This window comes from Phaseolus vulgaris, chromosome 8 (genome assembly GCF_000499845.2).
Source record: "Phaseolus vulgaris cultivar G19833 chromosome 8, P. vulgaris v2.0, whole genome shotgun sequence".
Taxonomy (NCBI): Eukaryota; Viridiplantae; Streptophyta; class Magnoliopsida; order Fabales; family Fabaceae; genus Phaseolus; species Phaseolus vulgaris.
This window is the reverse complement of record NC_023752.2, coordinates 3,815,265-3,830,352: the sequence shown is the minus strand read 5'-3', so window position 1 is coordinate 3,830,352 and position 15,088 is coordinate 3,815,265. Positions and strand designations below refer to the sequence as shown.

General features: G+C 31.6%; 1 protein-coding gene and 1 pseudogene across 1 annotated transcript; one reads left to right on the top strand and one right to left on the bottom strand.

The window, feature by feature from the left end:
* Window positions 1–2,901: 2,901 nt before the first annotated feature.
* Window positions 2,902–4,705, top strand: LOC137826631 (AAA-ATPase ASD, mitochondrial-like). Its single transcript, XM_068632683.1, has one exon. It carries the CDS (start codon window positions 3,000–3,002, stop codon window positions 4,509–4,511), a length of 1,512 nt encoding a protein of 503 aa, XP_068488784.1. The 5' UTR covers window positions 2,902–2,999; the 3' UTR covers window positions 4,512–4,705.
* Window positions 4,706–6,896: 2,191 nt separating this feature from the next.
* On the bottom strand, window positions 6,897–14,354 carry LOC137823547 (MDIS1-interacting receptor like kinase 2-like; annotated as a pseudogene).
* Window positions 14,355–15,088: the final 734 nt, after the last annotated feature.

Genomic DNA, 15,088 nt, shown 5'->3' with positions numbered 1-15,088 from the left:
GAAGTTATAAGTGTTGCATGTGTTAATTCATAATATATGGTTCTGTATTTCAACCCTTAAAAAACATCAAAATAAGTCATTATTATATGTAACAAAAATACATAAATAAAGGTCTATAACAAGTATATATTTCCAAAATATTTGTTATGGACACTATGGAGATTTTCGTTCCATATGTTTCTTGGTGTTTTCAAGTCATTTCAATGTCCGATATAAAAGAAGTATGATGTTCATGTTTTGTGGCAAACAAGATTTAGGACCACGCTACATAGGGAAGCCACCAAGTTGTAGTTAAATATTGCATGGAGTCTACCTCTAGCATTCACAGCAATGAAAATGCAACAGATAACACTTAATAGAATAATAATAATTTATTTATTTAGGTTTATTTAAATTGTTGTAAATATTTTAAATATAATATTGAAAGTTAATGACTTTTGTGACCATATCTTTCAATATTTTTTTACTCATGTCTTTCAAATATTATGTAAGACATTCAAATATATGTAACATATTCAAATAATCAACAAGACAAGAATATATTCTAATATTAAATATGACACCAATTTTAATAACATATTATTCCTGTTAGGAGATGGGACCTAGAGAACCATTGAAGTCTTTGTCTTCTTTCGATCGGGTAGCTTGCTAGGGCTTCACTGAGATCCTTTTCGACTCTCGGTCTTATGTGAATATCGAATGAGGGGTACCTGCAGAAGGGACTCTGACACACAAGTCAGTAAAGTGGGTGATCGACACTCAGGTAGGTGCATAGTAATAAATGACGTACATTTATCCTTGAAATGTGTGTTATTTATATTATTTTAATGAACTTACCTTATTGGGCCTAATTAGTAGAATGAATCACACTTATGGATGTATTACCTAATCCTTAATGACAGATTAACTTCACTGACATTGGTTTGAGCATTAATGGATTTATGTGTCGGTCGGTTGGGCCGTCCGTGGTGATTTCCATCATCTCGACCAGTTTTCTCTAATCTCGGTCAGGTAGACTGAATCTCGATCAGGAAGACCGAATCTCGGTCTCGCCCATACCAGTACACATTTTAATTAATATTTCCAATAATCTTATACTGATGTTAAATTCACAAAGAATGTTTCAAATTAATTGCCTACCGTATTTTGCACTGAGTGATATCACTTAAGTGAACTTATGTTCACTCAAAAACACTCATTTAAACGTTCTTATGACATCATTTTGAGTGACCAGTTTTAAAATCAAATGATAGATGCTTACATTGTTAAACACAAAATAATGTCCATTGAAGTGTTTTTACATAAAAAGAAAATAAATAAAATTAAAATGTTTTAACTTATGATAAAACATGTTAAGATTAAGATGTTGTTAGATAAAAAGGAAATGAAGAGAAGACATGTAAACTAAAAGTAAAAGAAAATGAAAAAACATTTATGTTTGTTTGGATTTGAGTGAATAATATTTTTCGAATAGAAAAGTAAGAATTAAATATGTTTAAATCCATTCAAATTTAAAGATTGAAAAATTTGGAAGAAGAATCAAAACAGTTCCCTACATAATAATGTGAAGACAAGCAAAGAAAATCAAAGAAATTTATATAATACGTATTAAAAAGCTAAAATTACTCTTAATTAATATAAAATAATTAATTATATAATAAAATAAAAATATTAAATATTAAATATATTTAGAATAAAAATAAAAATATTATATATTTATAATAGAAATAAAAATAAAATAATTAATTATAAAATTTATAACATAATCAATTACGTTATTTAATATATAATCAATACGTTATTTAATATATAATCAATTATATTGCAAATCTTATAAGATAGTCGACTAATGGATTATATAAAATGCGTAACATAATCGATTATGTATTAAATGATTATGTTATAAAATTTATAAATAATTAATTATTATAATATAATGTAATAGTAAAATAAACATATTTATATAATAATAATATAAATGTATTTATATAATAATATTTAAAGAAAATAAATTAGTATTAAAAATGTAAAGATTATGAAATAATAATAATATATTTTAAATTTAAAATAGTAATAATATATAAAAAATAAAAACATTATAAATATTAATTGTAATTAAAATAAATTTTCAAAACAATAATAATAAATATAAATTACATTCTTAAATAATAATAATAGCAATAATAAAAATATTTTTCTTACATCAAAATTTATTTGAAGTTGAAAATATAAATAATTTTGTAATTCTTTTAAAAATAATTATTCAATGTTACTTCAAACATAATTTATAAAATTTTAATTAATTCAAATCTATAAAAAATATCTCATATTTTATTATTTAAATATTTTTAAAAACAAAAAATTTAAAGTTTATACCTTTTTAAAAAATTAAAAATTTATTTATACTACTACTCACAAATTTCAATAAACTTTTCATATAAATCCAAATACTTTAATCCAAATAACCTTACATTTTTCATACTTTCCTCTCCTCTCAAATCAGATTAGTATCTCCAATTTTTAGAGATTTTCTCCATAATCCAAATAGAACAACCTTTTAAGTTGAAATAAATTTGTGAAGAGTTTTGTAAAGGAAAGAAGAAAAAGAGAAGAGAAGTGTGGAAAATGGATTTTGATTCAGACAAGTGGTGGGAAGTTGGAAATGTGGGCTAAGCATTATTAGTTGGAGGAGAAGTCGATTTGATCCAAACATGCCTTAGCTTCCATCGTACCTGACAAACATGGGGGGGACCAAGTTTTCCACTCCAAAGTGGTTTGGACTTGGCAAACATCACTCACTGTCAAATGGATTCGCTTCCAACAAAAACTTTACTATGCCACTGCCACCGACCTCTTCCACTTCAACTCAGATTCTCTTCTTGGGACACCACCCAAAAACAAAACACCCTTTTCTACTTCTTATATAATGTGCATCCCTAGCCAAGTAAAATAACACACAACACACACATACACATTACTCTTAGTGTACTGTGTTTTGGATGGGGGAACTATGGACACAAATGGGCTCATTGATGGCCACAATCATGTTTCTCTATGCCATCATAGAGCGTTTTTTCCCGGCTGCACTTCGTGACACTCTACAAATCCACACTCAGAAAGTCGTGAATTTGTTGTACCCTTATGTGCAAATCACCTTCCCTGAGTTCTCAGGCGAGAGGCTCAAACGTAGTGAAGCTTACACTGCCATCCAAACTTACCTCAGTGAGAACTCTTCCCAACTAGCCAAAAGGCTCAAAGCTGAAGTGGTGAAAGATAGTCAGAACCCTCTGGTGCTCAGCATGGATGATGATGAAGAGGTTACTGATGAGTTCCAAGGTGTGAAGCTTTGGTGGGCTGCTAGCAAGACTGCTTCTAACCCTCATGCCTATTCTTTCTCTTATTACTCTCCCCTGGATGGTAAGAGGTATTTCAAGCTAACTTTCCATAAAAAGCACAGGGATCTCATCACTGTGGCTTACATCAAACATGTCTTGGAAGAGGGGAAGGAGATTGCCTTGAGAAACAGGCAAAGGAAGTTGTACACCAACAATCCAAGCAGTGGTTGGTATGGTTACAAACAGTCAAAGTGGAGCCACATAGTATTTGAGCACCCTGCAACGTTCGAGACTCTTGCAATGGAGCAAAGGAAGAAGGAAGAGATCATCAACGACCTGGTTAAGTTCAGGAATGGGAAGGATTACTATGCCAAGATTGGAAAGGCTTGGAAGCGGGGCTATTTACTCTATGGTCCTCCTGGGACTGGTAAGTCTACTATGATAGCTGCAATGGCTAATTTCATGAACTATGATGTATACGATCTTGAGCTGACAGCAGTGAAGGACAACACTGAGTTGAGGAAGCTGTTGATTGAAACTTCTAGCAAGGCTATTATAGTTGTGGAAGACATTGATTGCTCACTTGATCTCACTGGGCAGAGGAACATGAGGAAGGAAAGGAGTGAGGAAGAGGAACCAAAAGATCCTAATAAAAAGGAAGAAGAGGAGAGTAACAAGAGTAGTAAGGTAACTCTGTCTGGGTTGTTGAATTTTATTGATGGTATTTGGTCAGCATGTGGGGGAGAGAGGATTATCATTTTCACAACCAACTTTGTGGACAAGCTTGATCCTGCTCTTATTAGGACAGGTAGGATGGACAAGCACATTGAATTGTCCTATTGCCGATTTGAAGCATTCAAGGTGCTTGCCAAGAACTACTTGGATGTTGACTCACACCATTTGTTTCCAAGGATTTCCAATTTGTTGGAAGTGACCAATGTGACTCCTGCTGATGTTGCTGAAAATCTCATGCCTAAGTGTGTGAATGAAGATGTAGAGACTTGCTTGCTGAGTTTGATTCAAGCACTTGAATCAGAAGAAGAAGAATCAGATGATGCAGGGTTGAATGAAGAAAAGGACAAGGAGGAACCTACTCAGCAGCAGAAGATGAAAAATAATGGTCACACTGTGGAAGATGTGAAGGGAAATGGATTCATCCATTTGAGTGGGAAATGAAATACTCTGAGTGAGATTGTTAAACTTTCTGGTTAAAACATCTATTCTGCTACATTATTATTTTGTCCACTCTATCTGTTCATCTGAATTGATAGCAATCATCTCCTGTAGTTCAAGTGGTGGTTGAAACATCTTTTCAGCTATATTATTATGTTCATCTTTAAGGGCTCAATTACATCTACCATTCTCTTTCACACCTTCTTATCATTCCACTTCAATTTCAGGTATTTTCAAACAGCATAGTGCTGCATGGTAGAACACCGTTACGGTTCATTACTGACCCACAAAATTCTTCTCTCTATTCCACAATCAATCATCTTAACATTCTTACACTTAGTTTTAATCACTCATAATTTTCATGTCAATTCTTGTACGAACACGGTTCTTACCCAATTAAAGCTTCAACATCTAATAAAAAAAATAAAAGAATAACTAATAAATCGTCAATTTGTTCCAATTTTTCTTCTAAGGTCCATAGAGTAATAATAAATATCTACTAATTTTGTTCCAAAGTTAATATATTTTATTAACGTTTAATTTAAAGGATTTTTTGAAATTGGAAAGACTACTTAATATGTTTTTTTTTTATATTTTACTTAGCATAGATCTTATCACTAATGCTGTTCCATGATATAATTTGGGCCATGTGCTGCTCATATAAGAACTCAAAACCTATTGCTTCCTGCATTCCCTTAATTTGAACCTGCACCCTCACAGTTTTTGAAAAGACTATATTACCTTTCTCTAGAGAGAGTTTCGTATTGTCTGTTAGAAAAAATTTCAAAATAAACTTTTAGGAATTCATGAAATACATTCTAAAAAGAACTTTTGAAAAAGATTTCTTAACAAACTTTTCAAAACGTATATAATACCTTTTTCAGAATGTGTTTTTTAAATTGTTTCTTATTTAGAAATGTGTTTTAAAAAGAGTATTATGGAATGATTTTTTTGTTTTTCTTCTTCTAAGTTCATTGTGATGACGGGGCGGTGGGGTGACATTGGTGATGGGGTGGAGTGAGTGAGGGAGGAGTGGACGGAGCACTTTGGTAATTTCACCGAAATATAAGGTGGTGCAGGTTCAAAAATGGGGTGGCATATAGTAAGTAATTCCCTCAAAACAATTGGCCACGACCTAGTTTTTCTATTTTTAAGGTTACGTGAATTTATTAAATTAAATTTTAAGAGCAATTTATTTACGTGACTTTTGAGTTTATCAGCGACAGAAAATTGTACGTTTGAATTTGGAAAATAGGAGTCTATGAGTTGAGTTAGGGTTCGTATAGTAAATTGAGTAATGTTATATATATTTTTTTTATAAAATATTAAAACGGCAAAGTTAGATGTTGTTAAGGAAAAAGAAAATGTGATGACATCTTGAATTCTTTGCTGAATTATTTTAAGAAACCTTTTATGTTTATTTCAATGGTTTTAACTATGTTATATTAGTTTTAATTTGATATTTATTTGGACTTTAATTTTGTATATATTTTATCTTTCATTTCATATTATAAATCTCACTTTTTTATTAAGGTGTAAGATTATCATATTATCTTGTCCATTTATATATATATATATATATATATTCAATGTACGTAATGAGAAATTATAAATGAGAATTATTCTTTTTTTTATTTTTTATATGAGAGATTTTGATCTTCGAGAGTCTTTAACTGTGTAGAATTGTTGTATAAACCTAATTGAAATCTTTATTGCTGCCCACATAGCCTCTGATATCCATCATTGTACACAATTGCAGATTTTATTGTTGCATATTTGTCATGATCCAAGTGTGTATCAATTGTTTTTTGTGATTTATAAACTCGAAAATGTAGACAAACCTCGTGTTGAGAAGAATTGCAGAATCAAGGAGGGTTTGTCCCACAACTCAACCATGAGGAGTTAGAAAGAGTAAGTTCTTTCCTTAGTAACATGAAAAACCAAAAGGTATATGTGTTCATGACATATTCAAGTATGTGTTTGTAGACATATTTTGGTAAGTTACCATTTTATGTTGAATTTAATGTCTCAAATACGCTATTTACCAATCATTGGACTTTAGACTCTAGAACCACCAATCATATGATACCATTCTCTAAATTCTTATTTTCCATATATTTCTAGTAACAAAAAATTTCTTTGAATTTCCTTCTTTACTTTTTCTTGTGATTCAATCTATAAGTCTTTTCTTTCTTTTTAATGCTTCACATATATCTTAAATTTACACAAAAATTTGGATTAAATTTCTTCATTTGTTTCCTGATTCAAAATATATAATTGGATTCAATAATTCTCATATTAAAGTAATTTTATGACATTAAACAACAATTTAAGTTTCAAAGTATTCAATTTTCTCAATTATAAATACTACACATTGACACTTATCACTAGTCAACTGATAAACAACTACAAATTTTTTATTGAAAATTGTTATAAAATAAATTTGGACTAAAGATTTCAGAATGTTCACAATTTTAAGTAGTGGGTGAGTTCTCGACTCCTGAGCTGCTGTAATGAAATATGATGTAAAGGAATGTTGAATGGTGTGAGTCGAGTAAGAAAACATTGAGAGATGCATTTCATTGTTGGGCGAGAGCAAGGATTTGGATTTAAGCACGCAAAGGCCACAATGGCAACAACAACTATGTCTTGTAAAACTGAAACGGTTGGGTGTGGGAGACGTTGGTCCAATATTTCACATATTGTAGAAGTTGATTGAAGTGATGAGAGTATATCCTTAGGATGTTTTCCCATCAAAGTTTCCAGCGCCACCACTCCGAAGCTATACACATCACACTTTTCATTCACAACCATTGTATACGCAAGCTCTGCATATTTTCAACATCACAATCAAACATCCAAATGAAAATAACTGAAAATAAAAATGTAAAAAACTAATTCATATACTTCTTGTATGTATTTTCATTCGGCTTGATTTGCATCAAATCACAAATATATAAACACACAAAACTAGAGAAAAATATGAACAATTTACCTGGAGCTATGTATCCAATGGTTCCAGCAACTATAGTTCGATTGGATGAATCAAGGTTCAGAAATCGAGATATGCCAAAGTCAGAAACAGTAGGCTCCCAGTTGGAGTTAAGTAACACATTGCATGCTGATATGTCTCTATGCACTATTGGAGGGACACAATCATGATGAAGATATGAGAGAGCATGTGCAATGCCTTTCATTGTGTTAACCCTCCTTTTCCAATCGAATTCCATTGCTTCCATGTCATCATACAAGACAGAAAACAAGCTTCCTTTCTCCATGTACTCATAGATCAAAAACATGATTCTTTTGTGCAAACAAAATCCATGGAGCTTGACGATATGTCGATGCTTTATTTCTGACAATACTTTGGCTTCGTTTCTGAAACTCTAATCAAATGTGGAGACCGTTGCATCAAAGCCGTGGAGTTTTTTCACAGCAACAATCTTGCCACTTGGTAGTTGAGCCCTATAAACACACCCGTATGCACCTGTTCCGATACAATATTTGAGGTCAAAGTCTTCAGTTGCTGTAATGATGTCTTCATAGGCTATGCTTCCGTCATAGTTCCATATGCAAAACAAGTCCCCATTCTTAGATATTTTTGTTAACCTTGCATCTTTGTTCTTGACTACAGTGCGATTGTGTCTTAGAAATAGAAGTTTAGAGAAGATCATGATTAGAAAAATGGTGACAGAAAGAATTATGATCAACCGATTCTGACTTTGGGTTAGTTTCTTGTGGCGGACTAAACAAGGTTGGAATTGGTATTCCGTTTGTACATGTAAAATGTCACTGCATACGCCTTTGTTCCCTTTTAGCACATATGGATTTAAACCATCTGGAATGGGACCCTTCAAATTATTGAAGGAAAGGTCCACTTTATAGGCATTCAAAAGTAGAGGTAGACCGATAAGATTATTGTAGCTTAGGTTCAAACTTTCTAAGGATGGAAAATCTTGTACTGAGAAGGGTTTTAGGGGACCAGTGAGTAGATTGTGTGAAATGTCTAGATTTTTAAGGTTCCTAAGGTTTGAAAGTGAAAGGAACAAGGTTCCATTGATTTTATTGTAAGATAGATTTACAAAAACAAGATTTCGCAAGAATGACAATTCAAAAGGAATGAAGCCTTCAATATAGTTGTTAGAGATTACCAGGCTCCATAGTTGGGTTAGATTTCCAATTGTGGGAGGTATTTCACCTTGAAGAGTATTGAAGGATAAATGAAGATAAGTGAGATTTGAAAGATTTCCTATTGTAGGAGGTATCTCCCCATGGAAAGAATTGTGGGATAAATCAAGATGAAAAAGTTTGGAAAGATTTCCAATTGTAGGAGGTATTTTACCTTCAAGAGAATTGTAGGATAAATCAAAAATAGTAAGTTTTGAAAGATTTCCTATTGTGGAAGGTATTTCACCCTAAAGAGAGTTATAGGATAAATCAAGATCATTGAGTTTGAAAAGATTTCCTATTGTAGAAGGTATCTTCCCATGAAGTGAATTGTGAGAAAAATGAAGATAAGTAAGTTCCAAAAGATTTCCTATCGTGAAAGGTATTTTACCACTTAGAGAATTATAACAAAAATCAAGATGAGTAAGTTTGAGAAGATTTCCTATTTCAGGTGGGATAGTGCCATGTAGACTACAATGGGTGACCTCAAAGGATTCTAAATTCTTGAAAACCGAGAGGTTTAGTGTTGCTAATTGAATCCGTCCTTCGGAACACTGATATTTGATACCAATTACACTTCCAACAACATTGCAATGTATACCATGATTCAATGAACAAATATGATGTGAATCTGAAGAAGAGAGATTCCACCATCCACTATTGATTATAGCGTTTGCTTCCAATTGAAGCTGCGATGGTGTAGACGCTGATCCTAACTCCAAAACAGAGCTCAGAAAAAGCAAAACGTAAATAAGAATAAAGAACATACCATGGAAATTGGAATCCAAAAACTGCATCATCTGCAAAAAGAGGTAATAGAAGGAAAGTTAATGATGAATGAGTAGTATGGTAGCTGCTGATTCTTATACTGTCATAACCCAAGTTGAATAGAAGAAGCATCTACGGGGAAATTCCACAAGGCTTTTGTCCCCATTGATGCTATGCATGCATCTGTCACGCCACTACTTGACTTAGAGAGTCTAATCTGAACCAAATAGGGATTTTTTTGGCCTTTTCTAATCATTGGGTATTAATTATATTACCTGTTTTACTTCTTTGTGTTTTATTATATATATAATCATTAATAATGTGTATTATTTTTATAACGTTACAAAAGTTAATAAAAAATATTTTTTAACAATTATTTTTTATAAAATTTGAATAATCGATTTATATTTTAAAAATTATTATGATATCTTATTTTATTATTTTAATTTTATTACCATAAAAAAGTGAATAATAGGTATCTCTGGTTCTACACAATTTAAAATATTTCTTTCTTATAATTCGTAATCATTCTGAAAATTTTAAATGAATAATAATATTAAATACAATAAAAGTAATAATAAGTAAATGATATTATATTTATTTACTGTATTTATACTAATTAAGATAAAATGTAATTATAGTCCATATTAGTATGACTTCACTTTCTTTTGATATTTCACAATTAGTTTTGTTAGATACGGTTGTAGTGATTTTTCTACATTTTTATAAATAGGTTTTATAAATATGTTGGAAAAAAATTGTACTTAGCTTTTATAAATAGGTTGGAAAAAAATTTGCCGATAGAGTAAAAAATTGAGACTGAAAAAGAGTTTGATTATGAGATGTTAACTTTTGTAGCAGAGAATTCCACAACGTTGTGCCGCTTTTGACTGTGCCACGCTCTTCTGACGTTATTTTGCCTCACTTTAGCCAACTTTTGAATATTTGAAAGCCTTTCTGCGTTGTTGCCTATGCTCTCACAAACATGTGCAATGAATAGGAATGTTTATTCAAAGAAATGCTAGCAAGTGTACTTCATAGCTCCATCGTTACCGCAATTTGGAGTCACTTAAAAAAATATTTTAATGGCTCTGTTATTAAAGACTTCAATCAAATACCGTCTAATAGAAGAGATCATCTGGTAGAAACTTATATTGATTTTGGGTACAAAATTTTCCAGTTTCAATCAAAATGTTTTCTTTTATTCTTGTTTTTTTTTTCTTTGTTGTGTTATTCTTGAAAATCCAATAATTGGAATTTTATATGAGAACAAGAAAAAAAAATCAAGAAATGAAAAATATCACCACCAAATTTGACTTCAAGATGGAAACAATCTTTATACAACCAGAATATATTTATCTTTTAAAGGGTGAAGTGAACATGATACCATCTATGTCTTAAAAGGAAAAGAATGAAATGATTAATAAATGTGTTATTGAACATAAATCTCAAGAAATAAACTTTGTTGTCATTTTTATCGGAGTCTTTGGAACCTTATTGAACTCACTAAAAAAACTCATAAAATAGAAACTAATTCATAAAATACATTTAAAAAAATTTTGAAAAAAAATTTAAACTTTTCAAAACGTGTATAATAGTTTTTTAGATAGTGTTTTTTAAAATGATTCTTATTTAGAAATGTGTTCTAAAAAAGTATTATGGAATGATTTTTTTGTTTTTCTTCTTCTAAGTTCATTATGAGGTACTGTGATGACGGGGCGGTGGGGTGACATTGGTGATGGGGTGGAGTGAGTGAGGGAGGAGTAACCGAACCAATTTGGTAATTTCACTGAAATATAAGGGGTGCAGGTTCAAAAATGGGGTGGGGGTGTAGTAAGTAATTCCCTCAAAACAATTGGCCACGACCTAGTTTTTCTTTTCTTAAGGTTACGTGAATTTATTAAATTAAATTTTAAGAGCAATTTATTTACGTGACTTTCGAGTTTATCAGCGACAGAAAATTGTACGTTTGAATTTGGAAAATAGGAGTCTATGAGTTGAGTTAGGGTTCATATGACACCATTCTCTGAATTCTTTTCCATATATTTTCCTATGTTCTATAACAAAAAATTTCTTTCAATTTCTTTCTTTATTTTATTTATCCAATCTATAAGTGTTTTCTTTCTTTTTAATGCTTCACATTCATCTGAATTTTACATAAAAATTGAGATTAAATTTCTTCATTTGTTTTCTAATTCAAAATATATAATAAGATTCAATATTCTCAGGTTAAGGTAATTTTCTGACATTAAACAACAATTTAAGTTTCAAATTGTTCAATTTTCTCAATTATAAATACTACACATTGACACTTATCACTAGTCAACTGATAAACAACTACAAAATCTTTATTGAAAGTTGTTACAAAATAAATTTGGACTAAAGATTTCAGAATGTTCACAATTTTAAGTAGTGGGTGAGTTCTCGACTCATGAGCTGCTGCAATGAAATATGATGTAAAGGAATGTTAATTGGTGTGAGCCGAGTAAGAAAACATTGAGAGATGCATTTCATTGTTGGGCGAGAGCAAGGATTGGGATTTAAGCACGCATAGGCCACAATGGCAACAACAACTATGTCTTGTAAAACTGAAACTGTTGGGTGTGGAAGACGTTGGTCCAATATTTCACATACTGTAGAAGTTGATTGAAGTGATGAGAGTATATCCTTAGGATGTTTTCCCATCAAAGTTTCCAGCGCCACCACTCCAAAGCTATACACATCACACTTTTCATTCACAACCATTGTATATGCAAGCTCTGCATATTTTCAACAACACAATCAAACATCCAAAGGAAAATAACTGAAAATAAAAATGTAAAAAACTACTTCATCTGCTTCTTGTATGTATTTTCATTCGACCTGATTTGTTGCAAATCACAAATATATAAACAAACAAAACTAGAGAAAAATATGAACAATTTACCTGGAGCTATGTATCCAATGGTTCCAGCAACTATAGTTCGATTGGATGAATCAAGGTTCAGAAATCGAGCTATGCCAAAGTCAGAAACAGTAGGCTCCCAGTTGGAGTTAAGTAACACATTGCATGCTGATATGTCTCTATGCACTATTGGAGGGACACAATCATGATGAAGATATGAGAGAGCATGTGCAATGCCTTTCACTGTGTTAACCCTCTTTTTCCAATCGAATTCCATTGCTTCCATGTCATCATACAAGACAGAAAACAAGCTTCCTTTCTCCATGTACTCATAGATCAAAAACATGATTCTTTTGTGCAAACAAAATCCATGGAGCTTGACGATAAGTCGGTGCTTTATTTCTGACAATACTTTGGCTTCGTTTCTGAAACTCTCATCAAATGTGGAGACCGTTGCATCAAAGCCGTGGAGTTTTTTCACCGCAACAATCTTTCCACTTGGTAGTTGAGCCCTATAAACACACCCGTATGCACCTGTTCCGATACAATATTTGAGGTCAAAGTCTTCAGTTGCTATAATGATGTCTTCATAGGCTATGCTTCCGTCATAGTTCCATATGCAGAACAAGTCCCCATTCTTAGATATTTTTGTTAACCTTGCATCTTTGTTCTTGACTACAGTGCGATTGTGTCTCAGATATAGAAGTTTAGAGAAGATCATAATTAGAAAAATGGTGACAGAAAAAATTATGACCAACCGATTCTGATTCTTGGTTAGTTTCCTGTGGCGGACTAAACAAGGGTGGAATTGGTATTCCGTTTGTACATGTAAAATGTCACTGCATACGCCTTTGTTCCCTTTTAGCACATATGGATTTAAACCATTTGGAATGGGACCCTTCAAATTATTGAAGGAAAGGTCCATATTATAGGCATTCAAAAGTAAAGGTAGACCGGTAAGATTATTGTAGCTTAGGTCCAGACTTTCTAAGGATGGAAAATCTTGTACTGAGAAGGGTTTTAGGGAGCCAGTGAGTAGATTGTGTGAAATGTCAAGATTTTTAAGGTTCCTAAGGTTTGAAAGCAAAAGGGGCAATGTTCCATTGATTTTATTGTAAGATAGATTTGCAACATTAAGATTTTGCAGGAATGACAATTCAAAAAAAATGGGACCTTCAATGTAGTTGTTAGAGATTGCCAGGCTCCATAGTTGGGTTAGATTTCCAACTGTGGGAGGTATTTCACCTTGAAGAGTATTAGAGGATAAATGAAGATGAGTGAGATTGGAAAGATTTCCTATTGTAGGAGGTATCTCCCCATGAAAAGAATTGTGGGATAAATCAAGATAAAAAAGTTTTGAAAGATTTCCAATTGTAAGAGGTATTTCACCTTCAAGAGAATTGTAGGATAAATCAAGAATAGTAAGTTTTGAAAGATTTCCTATTGTGGAAGGTATTTCACCTTGAAAAGAGTTGTAGGATAAATCAAGATCATTGAGTTTAGAAAGATTTCCTATTGTAGAAGGTATCTCCCCATAAAGTGAATTGTGAGAAAAATGAAGATAAGTGAGTTCTAAAAGATTTCCCATCGTGAAAGGTATTTTACCACTAAGAGAATTATAACAAAAATCAAGATGAGTAAGTTTGGGAAGATTTCCTATTTCAGGTGGGATAGTGCCGTGTAAACTACAATAGACGACCTCAAAGGATTCTAAATTCTTGAAAACCGAGAGGTTTAGTGTTGCTAATTGAATCTGTCCTTGGGAACACTGATATTTGATACCAATTACACTTCCAACAGCATTGCAATGTATACCATGATTCAATGAACAAATATGATGTGAATCTGAGGAGGAGAGATTCCACCATCCACTATTGATTATAGCGTTTGCTTCCAATTGAAGCTGCGATGATGTAGACGCTGATCCTAACTCCCAAACAGAGCTCAGAAAAAGCAAAACATAAATAAGAAGAAAGAACATACCATGGAAATTGGAATCCAAAAAGTGCATCATCTGCAAAAAGAGGTAATAGAAGGAATATTAATGGTGAGAGAGTAGTATGGTAGCTGCTGATTCTTATACTGCCATAACCCAAGTTGAATAGAAGAGGCATCTACGCCGAAATTTTTTGTTCCCATTGACGCTATGCATGCATTTGTCACGCCACTGCTTGACTTAGAGAGCCTATTCTGAACCAAATAGGGATTTTTTTTGGCTTTTTCTAATAATTGGGTATTAGTTATATTACCTGTTTTACTTTGTGTTTTATTATATATATATAATCATTAATAATGTGTATTATTTTTATAACGTTACAAAAGTTAATAAAAAATATTTTTTTACAATTATTTTTGTATAAAATTTGAATAATCAATTTATATAAAGTATTTCTTTCTTATAATTTGTAATCATTCTGAAAATTTTAAATAAATAGTAATAATAAGTAAATGACATTATATTAATTTACTGTATATATACTAATTAAGATAAAATGTAATTATAGTCTATATTAGTATGACTTCACTTTCTTTTGATATTTCACAAAACATTTATTAGATACGGTTTTAGTAAATTTTGTAGATTTTTATAAATAGGTTGGAAAAAATTGTAAATAGGTTCTATAAATAGGTTGGAAAAAAAATTGGCTGATAGAGTAAAACACTAAAAAAAAAATCATGAAATAGAAATCAATTTTTAGAGATCAAAATAATTAGTTGCAATAGTAACTAAATTAGAGACCATTTTAGAAACTAAAACAAA